Raw genomic sequence first — 11217 nt, 5'->3', positions numbered from 1 at the left:
GTCAACACATATTTAATCCCACGCTTGCAATGATAGGTTGTTAAGAAATTAGTCCTTGTCATTGCAACTAAATATAACTAGGTTAAATTTACACATCAACAGAAGGGCATACATATTCTAACTTAATATTTAGGTTCATCTACTTTCTAGTTTTGTTGCTCGCATTTTGTAGATATCCGTTTGATATAATAAACCTAAGAGAATATAGAACAGATATGAATTTAACCTCATCCTAGTATATGAAATAAGATGGATAATATTATGTTATAGTATAAATTCAGTTCGCTTTTTAATATTCTATAATATACATAGAAATATTAAATAACTAAATATGTTAGATATATATCACATCATAGTAGAAATATAATGATTATCCCTAGGGGTTTACATGAACCGGGTTGGTTCGGATATTATCAAAACCAAACCAAATCAATTATAGTGGTTTGGATTGGTTCAGATTTGTCGAATTTTTCCGATTTTTTTGTTACATGAATATTATTTTAATTTTGCATTATTAAAGTTATAGATAAAATTTTGATAAGTGAATATATGTTTACTAAAAATTAAAAAAATAATAATAAATATATGATCTATTAAAGTGATCTTATGGGAGAATTTTTTTTAGTAATACATAATAGTTTATTTTCTTAGTCGTCTACCAATAATTTTTGGTTGATGTACACTTTCAGGGTTAACCAAATTTAATAATTAAACATAAAAATCAATATGATACCTAAATAATGATATGTTCTATGTAATTTTAGATTATTGAAATACCACTTCAAATTCGAAAAATAAATTTTGAATACAATCTATTATTTAAAGTAAATAAAAATGAATGCACTTTATAGTTCTATTAAATATTATATCCCATGAGAGGATCTCAAATATTTCTAAACATCTTTTAAATAAAATTCTATATAAAGTCCTAAAATTATATAAAAAAAATTATATATTTATATGTCGGTTTGGTTCGGGTTTTTTTACTCAATACCAAACCAAATCAAACCAAACTTAGTCGGGTTTTTTAATCAGTTTGGTTTTACATTTCGATTTGGTGCGATTTTTCGGTTCGGTTTGTACACCCATATTATCCCGTTAGACTTGCAATGGACTCGAAAATTTACGAATGTTGTTTAATATTGATCCTTGTAATAGAAAATCATATAAGTACATAAGATCAAGAAGCTTTTCTTAGTCAATATGTTCCACTGAAAGTCATCTCTAACTAAAGGTTTCGGATTCGATGCCTGGGTGCCGAGTCATCTTTGGTAGGGAGCAGACGAATAGTTTATCCCTCAAAGTGAGACCTCTCTGGACGAATTCGGGTTAGTCGGTTTCAAAGCGGTTACCAGGGTAGGAAACCAAGAAAAGAAATTAGCGGGGTTGAGTAAATAATATGTTTAATCCACACTGCTTAAGCATCTTGTGGCTGTAGTTTAGTGGTGAGAATTCCACGTTGTGGCCGTGGAGACCTGGGCTCGAATCCCAGCAGCCACAACTCATTTTTATTATTATTTCTACTACCGTAGAAGAGGCAATCTTGCAACAATCCTATCTTTTTTAGGTGTCGTATTTTCCATTCATTTTGACTTTTTTTTTATTTGTCTACTGCAGTTTTGATCAGAGAATTTGTACTATTTCAGGTTGTTGCCAATGTAGGGATATTTCATCTGGTTCTAACTCATTTAGGTTCAATTTTTATTGCACATAATGGATGATGATCAAGATCTGGGATTCTTTGCTAACTTACTCGGCGTCTTTGTCTTCATATCTCTTCTTACTTGTCATAAGCAGTTGATTCAAAGTACAAAGGCATCTAACTTTTGCCAATTATCCAGTGCACTCATAATGAGTATGGACTTTGTTAATTTTTACTGGAAGAACTATTTTCGCAAAGCATAGATTTTATTGTCAATCACAATATACTAGTACATGTTAACCATATCTGGAATTTGTATCCGAAGAATATTTTGGCAAATCTTAGCGAACAAAGAACAGAAGTAACACCATCAAATGAAGGAAATTAACAGCTATCTTTATCCGCTCCAACGGACAAAACACAGTACTTAGCACATGATTCAAAAATTTCTTAACCATCCCCAACTACGCAGGAATCCAAGTGAAAATCTATTACTTCAGGTGCTCACAAAATACTGTACATTGATAAGAAATTATTTAACTACTCTACTAACATACTACTATATGATATGCATCTATGTCAAACTAGGAACTTGTATGGCGCTGCAAAAGATGAAGAGAAATCTATTGCTGGGGAGAGTGGATTTATGCTCTACCAGGAGATGCACATGTTTTGCGCAAGTCTCTACCCACAACTTCCGTAGGAAGCAGAAAATTTATTGTCTAAGCGAATGCAAAAGAGGCAATCTTTCTGGATAATGCATTGCCACAATCACAGCAATAAGTATACACACCAACAGTATACCAATGATGAGGGTCTTCATCAACTCTTCCCTGTTGCCATTCGTGTTGGAGACATTATTATGATCAAGCTTGGGGCTTTCGTTCACATGATCAGGTGTTGGTTCTGTCCAAGTGACCTCATCAGATTTATTCACATGATCAGGCGTTGGTTCTGTCCGAGAGACCTCATCAGATCTGTCCACACGGTCAGGTGTTGGTTCTGCCAACGTGACTTCATCGGATTTACCCTCCACATTGCTCCCGTCTGAGCATTTTGAGCACACGCAGCTTCCACCAAGAAACGAAGGGATTGAATCGAGGTTCTTGGAGAGAAACTCTAGATGGTTTCTCCCAATTATCCTCACTTTTTGGCGTGTGGCTGGTTTAAGCACCTGCAAGTACAATGTTGATTTGATTTGACAACAATGCAGACATACATAAGAGCCAATGAAATTATGCACTGTGGCAAGTTTTTTTTTAATTCCATACAAATATTAAAATAACGGATTAGGAGCTCAGTTAAAACCTAGAAAGGTGCACATTAATCCAACATATTGATGAGTATCAACCAAAATCCAAACCATGGGATACTTCTCCAGGCAGTACCAACAAGAAGAAACTCTTTAAGTGGTCCTTTGATATGAAGATAGGGATATCATTTCCCTTCATTGAATAGTATGAACGGATTATGCGGCCGAGAGAATTATATCGTGTTTACAAAAGCTAAGTTGCTCGGACTCTTTACTTTCGGTGCCGCACCCGTGTCGACACAACGTGGGTGTGTGTAGGATCCGTACTGGATCTGGTCAATCGATTTTGGGTTCTTTGACCAAAATCGACCAAGAAATTTGAGACAAATACAATGATTTCTGAAATCAAAACAAAAGCTAGGGTGAAAGAAGAAAATAGAATACCTTATATATAAAAGAGAAACTTTCTATCATTCTTGTAGTATCTTAGCCTTCAGTTTTTATTACTACTTGTTGTTTCCCTCGTGTCAGTTTTCTTATTGCTCTGTTATTTTGTTGTTGTTTCTTGTCTTCATTATTTTCAACATGACTTTTTCACTATTGTTTTTCTTTTCAAACATGTTGAGAATTGCTTTACCGAGGGTTTACCGGAAACAACCTCTTTACCTCCACAAGGTAGGGGTAAGATTTGCGTACACATTACCTTCCCCAGACCCCACACTGTGAGAATATTCTGGGTATGTTGTTATTGCATAAAAGAGAAACTTTCTGCACTCCACAAGCACCATAAAAATCTTCACATAAAAGTCTCATAGTTTAGGCATAATTTTGTAACTATATTTTTAGATATCTGAATTATTTTTAGCCGAATTCCCCACCCGTATCTGTACCAGAATCTATACCCCTAGATCTTAAAATTTAGATCATGAAGGATCCGACCTCTAGATCTGCGCGTATATCGGAAACCTGCACCCGAGTCCAAGCAACTTAGCCTGCCACCACCATACCAGCTACATCTGTGCACAGCCTTTTCTTAAAAAAATCATTTCAATTACAAGTGAACCAAAAAGAAATTCTAAACCACCTGCAAAGAAAGTGGCTCAGAAGTTTCCAGTTTTCTTTTTCCTCTTTCTTTCATTGGGGTTGGTGGTAGATCTTTCAATGCATAAACAGTAAAGTTACCTTAAAGAAAGCCTGCATTATTATTTGGGCAACTTGAGGGAGCCGTACTACAATCAAAGAGCTAAGACGATTAGGATAATGATCTTGCAAGAGCATAGCACAAGATCTCATTGTGTGTATGGGAAAACCAAGTGGTGAGAGTCCTTCACAGTCCATCAAGACAGTAATCTGAGGATGTCTGACATCGACCAAGCTCAAAATACCGTGTTCAATCTGCGAAACTGTGGAATCAAAACCTCAATAAGAAATCTATCCAAAATCAGGATGCAAAATGAAGAAATCCACATGAAAAACTAAGACCAAAAAACCAATAATGAAAGAGCAAAAAATGTATGACGAATTACAAAGAGCAGACAAGAAAAATTGGTGTTTTCATCCCATGCAAGTCTGACGAATAATTCAAAAGGCAGTAATTTCCATTGAAGCAGCTTTTACTTGGGTACCACGAAACTAGAGACAATTAAAACTCAGGATTGGTCATCCCAGTGATACCCGGGACCCTAATTGCCAAGCTTAAGAATAAACATATTCAGTTGGCACAGTCATTAGTGGCACATTCTTAAATGTGTTCCAGTTCTACTGATGTATAAACTGCTCAAGAAAGACATGCACACCAACTGCTTTTACAACGAGAAGTCTGTCCCTGGATTTCAGGTTGGAGCAAGCAAGTCCAAGGCGAATGATGAGGCAAGGCCGTTGATTGGCATCATGGCCATGCCAAAAAATGAACTGTGAGCAAGCCTCGAGCTCTTCTGGTGAAAGAATTGTGTAACTCTGCCTCCATTTAATGGTCTTCTTAACTGATGAAAGCAGCCTTGAAAAATCACCATTTGCAGCAGCATAAAATTGACGGAGCTCATCATCATTCAACCTGTTAGCAGGTGACACGGAACATGCGAAATCCAATATGACATGATAATATATCAGTGACAAATTAGTCAAATAGTATTTGAAATTATTAAAGAAAAGGAATACTTGTACTAACTAGTACATAAGACCAACATATTTTGTAGATAAATAGAAGTCTGACTTCGCAAGCTTTATTATTTTTAAGGATCTCTTTTTCTTGCTTTCTTCCTTTTTTGAGCAAGCATAAAAAAATAAAAGCTACTAAAGTGAAAATAAGTCACGTCAAAGCAACATTGATTTTCCCCAAAAGTGAAGGGTGGAATCTCACCTCTCAGGTACACTAATACCCTCCTCCCTGAGTTCCCTATGGAGTTCTAGCAACCATCTTTCAGGATAATCATCGTCCAGTACTTCATCATGAGAGCTGTAACGTGAATCATGTAGAATACATTAGAAGTAATAACCTTAATAAGAACCCCGAGAGCAAGTTTTCAGAAAAAGAGATAATGAGGATCAATTTCACGAAGAAAATGCAATCATACAAGTATAATTTCTAGGGCTAATGAATATTTCTTTTTATTTTTGTTGTTGTTAACAATACATTTCAATGCAACTACATTAAAGCTGAATAAAAAGGTTGAATTAAAATTTAAAAAAACAATTTCTATTGGATCTCATGAATAATCTTCTTTTCATGTTGTCATTGTTGTTAAAGTTGCATGTACATGCATCATAAAAATATTGGACAGTAAAAAAAATGGGTTTCAGTGTAGAACTAGCTAAGATTGTAATCTCATTCTCGTTGTAGCTTTAATTTCATAAATCCTAATTAATTAATTCTCTGTTTTACTTGTTGAATTTACACAAGTTTAAGAAGTTAATATGACACGTATTATATTGTTTAGTGGAGGAAATATTCATAGAGTGGTTGAAAAATCAGATTGACAGAGAAAACATGTTTAAATTTATAATAGTTATATGAATTTAAATTTATGAAAAACTTTGAAAGTTGAATAGAATATTATTAGTGGGATGGCATCAAACATTTTGAAACATCCCAAAATTGAGACAATGTTGCCCTTAGCTCAGTACTTAAAAGGTGAATTCTTCCACTTCGAATTCACAAAAATAATCATATGAGAAGTCATCTGATGAAGAGTTCCTTTAGCTGTGCTCAGAATCATTGTAAGCACCAAACAATGGAAAAAGAAACAAAAAGAGAAGCATCTGAATTGGACATGAACTCTTCTATAACCATATCCTTATATCCATTTGACAACTGCACTAGTCCAGGAAACAAAAGACTTCCAAAGAAAATATACCTACAACATTACACCTACCTAGCTTGTGGATATGCTCGAGAATCATGATAGTCATTTGGTGTCGTTTCTTCTGTAGATGATGACTGATCAGAGAAAACTGTTGCAATTGAGAGCAATAGCATTGGCCTAGACAATTTCTGCCAGAATAACAGCAGTCAGTACACTAGAAACACCAATCAATTTGAAAGAAAGAAAATAAGAATAAGATTGGAAGTTTAGAAAGAAAAACTGTTAAACATGCTACATCTAACGAGTAACAACTAACAACAACAGCCAACTAAACTAATTTTGGCTGTCAACTGTTTATCTTCTTGAAGTGCTGCAGAAATAAAACATAAACCATTTATCATAAAAAAAAGTTTATCTTCTATGATAAAATATTCCTAGTATTAGATCAAGTGCATAGCCTTCTTGCACTAAATCAAACAAGAAGTCCAGGAATCAGATAGCAGTAAATCCACAATAACGTTTTCTAATAAAAGAGAAAAATATTTGGGCAGATAACCAGAACCTGGATCAATGACTCGTGTAAAATTATTACCAGCCATACGGGAAAAAAGTCAACATTACGTATCCAAGAGTTTAGCATCTGAAATCACAAATGCACAATTCTCACATGATTATTTGAAAAACAAAAGTCATTGGTTGTTATCACTAATGTTGTCAAGCAGACATGCGCAGGAAAAATTTAAGAGACAAAGAAGAGAACCCTATGAACATCATACAGCAGATTGAAGACGAATTGGTAATATCCAAATAAAATGCACCATTGGCATTGCTTGTCCATATGTACGTCCTGCAGTCGGCAAACTCAATTCACACGCAGAACTTTCTTTTTTGGGGATAAATCGAGAGTTTCTGGCATTTGACCGCCAAGAGGTGTCAAAAGATCACAAGAAGAACATCAAAATGTGAATGCAAGTACTCTTGGATTTGCAAGAGTTATAGGACAGCAAAAGATGAATGGAAAACCACCTGCAACTGTTTGACCAATGCCTTCAAAGGAGCCCATTTCTGGATCCACTTAAACGGTGGATAACATAAAACTTGCAGAGCCTGCAAACCGCGCCAAATAAAAGGACATCTACATTTGCTTAGCCTTCGCACGATCTCTAGAGCAGCAGTGGTAGCCAAAAATACAACAACATCACCAGCAGCTCCACTAGTCTGTACACTCTGTTTCACTTTGGTTATACATTTCAAAGTCTTCTCCGAGAAGTGCTTTGTCGCAGAAGCAACTAAACAAATTTTTGGTAGCTTGTTCTTGCTAAGTATCCTTGCCTCTAATCTTTGGTTGGGATATGGTGGACATGGCAAGTCTCCCATATTGATGACCTATATAAATCTCAGTCACATCTTGAATCAACAAAAGAAAAAGAAATTGTGGAAAGTCAGAACATATACCAATGTTCCTCTAACGAATGGTTTAATTCTTGGAACATTTACTTTCATACGGAACCATAAGGCAATCAGGTGAACTTAAATGGACACTGCATGCATCCTTAGTCACAAAACATAAAGGCTTAGGATATCTAGAGCGACAATAGGATTATTTGAAGGAGATAAAAAGGGGCGAGGAAGAAAAAATTACATGAAAGGAAGTTTTCTTAAAAGACTGACCTCTCCAAAACAATGTAGTCTTTAGGTATAACAAAACACAATGTGAACAAAGTAGCTATAAGTGATACCAACCAATTGGGATTAAGGCTTAGTCGTTACATTTAAATTGGACATGGTGTTTGATCCCGATAGATGTTTAGATAATATCCAGTTTTAGAGAATCCCTAATTTGTCTTTAACAAAAGGGGCAGCACGATGCACTAAGCTCCAGTTATGCGCGGTATCTGACGAAATCTGAACCACATTGGGTGTTTTGTATGTACACTTGCCTTGCATTTTTGCAAGAGGTTGTTTCTGTAGGTTGAATCTCTGGCCCCCTAGTCACAGAGAAACAACTTTTACTGTTGCGCCAAGGCTTCTCTTCCCTAATTTGTCTTAAAAGACATTAATTTAGTATTGCAGCAAAACAAACCTATACCGAGGATTCATACATATAAGATCCTAACTAATTATGAATTATGGCACTATCAATCTCCCTCCATCCTAATTTATCCGACACTCTTTCCTTTTTAGTCAGCCTAAAAAAGAATGACACCAGTCTATATTTAGTAAAGATTTAACTTTAAACTTTCTATTTTACCCTTAATGAGATAATTTATGGTCACACAAGTTTCTATGTTTTATTTTAGATCACACGTTTCAAATTTTTTGTTCTTTCTTTCTTTTTTAAACTCCATACCCAGTCAAATAGACAAATACCATTACATAAATTGGAAGGGGGCGAGTACTAATATATACATGCCAGACAAAAAAAAAAAAAAATTATTACTGAGGGATTATTAACCAGTTTTTAGACTTGCTAATAAGACAAAGCTGTGAAAAAAGCTGTCGAACATAAAACAAATTCAGCTCAATAATCAGGATTAAGCAGCTTAAATGCCTAAAATAAAGTTATTAAACCATAATCATCTAAAGCAGAGTAAACAAAAGAGACGAAAACAAAAAACCTAGGTGCTCAAATTAATATCAATAAATCAAATACTCTTAAATTCCAAACTAATTACGGTCCAGTCAATTACCTGAAACAAAATCGAGCAGGATCACCAAAAACGGACAACTCTTCCAACGGATTCCGTACAGTATATAATCCCGTCGAATTCACGGCGAATATTTAATAGTAAAAGCTTAGGTGAAGTGTGATATTTAGGGACGAGTGGAAACAGAGGGTGGAGTGCGGAGGCGGACGGCGGAGGTTGACCGCGAAGAGCTTTATACTTTCCTTGAACAAAAGGGCACGTGATCTTCACTCTCCGCGTCGTACTGGTTTCTGCTAGAAGATACTGATCCGGGTCCCACTAGATACTGCTGAATCGCGTTTCAGGTTTTCCAAATGGATTGGATTGCCACCCTGTCAGGCCGGCCGGTCAATTTTCTTGTACAGAAAGTAGTTTTCATTTTTTAATACTAATTTAAAAAGAGTAAAAAGCACACTTTTACTCTTCCAACTGAATATGAACCTTTTTGTTTCTAATTCACAACCTTCAAATGATTTGACAAATTTCATTTTCTATTAAACTATTAGGAGTATATAAGTATGTTTAGATTACAATCTTTAAAAATTTAAAACTATTTATTGATTGTAGTATCTGTTGGAATTAAAAGATTTGTGAGTTAAATCGTTCTATCCTAGGAGGATAATATTTCAGCACATCGGGTACTTGAGGAGAATAATTTTCTTAAGGACACACTTTACATTCAGTGGGCTCGATTTTATTCCGAAATTATTTATCAGATTCTGGTTGATTATTTCGACATTTTGTTGCTGCTAATTTCCTGTTTTCTGTTTCAGAAAAAATTACTGTTTCATTATCTATTATAGTAATATAGATTCAATAACAGTATCGCTTTTTCATAAACTAGCTTTAGGGTACACGTGATGCGCGTGAATCCTGTCTCAATGAGTATAATTTTTTTTAAATAATATTAAATTATAAAATAAAAGTGTACGTTCCTAAAGATAATCATGAATATCGATGTGTATAACTATCTCGATAATTAAAGAAACTATCTTAGAAGTCCTCAACATCAATAATTCAACTTAAAATTTGTTCCAAGTTTATAATTTCAGAATTTCAGTTTCACGGGCAAGAACCTTGGAAATCTAAATAATCTTGAAGTATACAACTTACAACATATAAGCAGGTAACTAATAATCTACGAACTTTAAATAACACAAAATCAAAGTGCAATAATAAACAAAAAAAGGCATTAAAAATAAATAAATAAATAAATAAATAAAGTAAGCTAGTAAGATATTCAACAATTGAAATCTAGCTAATAAACCCACTCATATTTAGCTAAATGTATCATGGCTTAAAAATCAAAGAATCTCATAAATTATCTTGTTAATTTTGTGCTCTTTATTGATTTCTGCTCAATATTTTTCATAAATATAATAGTGCATTTAACTTTTTTGAAAGTTAAAAGTATAATATTGAATAATATGTCACGACCTAAATTAACCCTCCGCAAGGTGTCGTGACGGCACCTAGTCTTTACGACTAGGTAAGCCTAATATTACGAAAAATATAAAAAAAAGCAAAAATTTAAAGATAAACAGCATATTGTGAATAACCAAAAGTGGTACCACTCGGCATATACAAAATAATTTCCCAAGACCCGGAATATCACTAAGTCACAAGCAGCTATAATCTATGTAGCTCTATACAAAAGTCTGAAGATAATAAAGAAAGTCTCTAGGCGAGGGAGTAGAAGGGAACTCCGAGGATCTGCGGACGCAAGCAGAAGTACCTTGAAGTCTCCTAGAATCAGCAGCATGCACTAACCCTGAGGCTGATATCTCGCACCTGGATCTGCACACGAAAATATGTACAGAAAAGGGTATGAGTATATCACAATGGTACCCAGTAAGTGCCAAGCCTAACCTCGGTCGAGTAGTGACGAGGTCAGGTCAAGGCCTTACCGGAGTAAATATAATAAATTAAATAATAAAAGATATAAGTAAAGTTTATGGTAATTCAGTTAAAGAAATTCTCGAAAATTTAACAGTTAAGGGAGCCCTCGGCTCAGAACAAGGTAAACACAATGGAGAATCTCCCGAGATACCGTCCCGTAGTTCCAATGAATATGCAGTACAGGGAGATCTCCCGAAATACGTCTGTAGTCCCAAAGTAAATATGCAGTGCTGGGGGATCTCCCGGAATACGTCTGTAGTCCCAAAATAAATATGCAAGACGGGGGATCTCCCGGAATATGTCTGTAGTCCCAATTTAAATATGCAACGCAAGATGAAATAACAGGTATGACATCGAGTTATACAGTTTACATTGAACATAGATAAGGAAAGTAGGGACTTAACTAAGCATGGCGCACAGAATGTCAAATAGGCA

The 11217-nt window shown here is 34.9% G+C and overlaps 1 protein-coding gene and 1 non-coding gene across 5 annotated transcripts; one reads left to right on the top strand and one right to left on the bottom strand.

Moving 5' to 3' along the window:
• The first annotated feature begins 1428 nt into the window (after window positions 1-1428).
• TRNAH-GUG (transfer RNA histidin (anticodon GUG)) lies at window positions 1429-1500 on the top strand. The gene has a single exon. It is a non-coding gene; the product is annotated as a tRNA-His (tRNA).
• A 517-nt stretch (window positions 1501-2017) lies between these two features.
• Window positions 2018-9246, bottom strand: LOC107819398 (uncharacterized). Of its 4 annotated transcripts, none has more exons than XM_016645508.2 (7): window positions 8887-9246; window positions 7223-7603; window positions 6266-6384; window positions 5254-5349; window positions 4691-4947; window positions 4077-4297; window positions 2018-2816 (listed from the first exon to the last, which is right to left on the bottom strand). In XM_016645508.2, exons 2-7 carry the CDS (start codon window positions 7571-7573, stop codon window positions 2358-2360), a joined length of 1503 nt encoding a protein of 500 aa, XP_016500994.1. In that variant the 5' UTR covers window positions 7574-7603; window positions 8887-9246; the 3' UTR covers window positions 2018-2357. The 4 variants fall into 4 exon arrangements, with proteins under 4 accessions (XP_016500994.1, XP_075083889.1, XP_075083891.1 ...); XM_075227788.1 differs by having other exon boundaries at window positions 7223-7582; window positions 8887-9163; XM_075227790.1 differs by lacking the exon at window positions 7223-7603 and having other exon boundaries at window positions 8887-9025.
• Between the last annotated feature and the right edge of the window lie 1971 nt (window positions 9247-11217).

This window comes from Nicotiana tabacum, chromosome 13, assembly GCF_000715075.1.
Source record: "Nicotiana tabacum cultivar K326 chromosome 13, ASM71507v2, whole genome shotgun sequence".
NCBI lineage: Eukaryota > Viridiplantae > Streptophyta > Magnoliopsida > Solanales > Solanaceae > Nicotiana > Nicotiana tabacum.
Note: the sequence above shows the minus strand (reverse complement) of the source record. Positions and strands in the feature narration are given on the sequence as shown.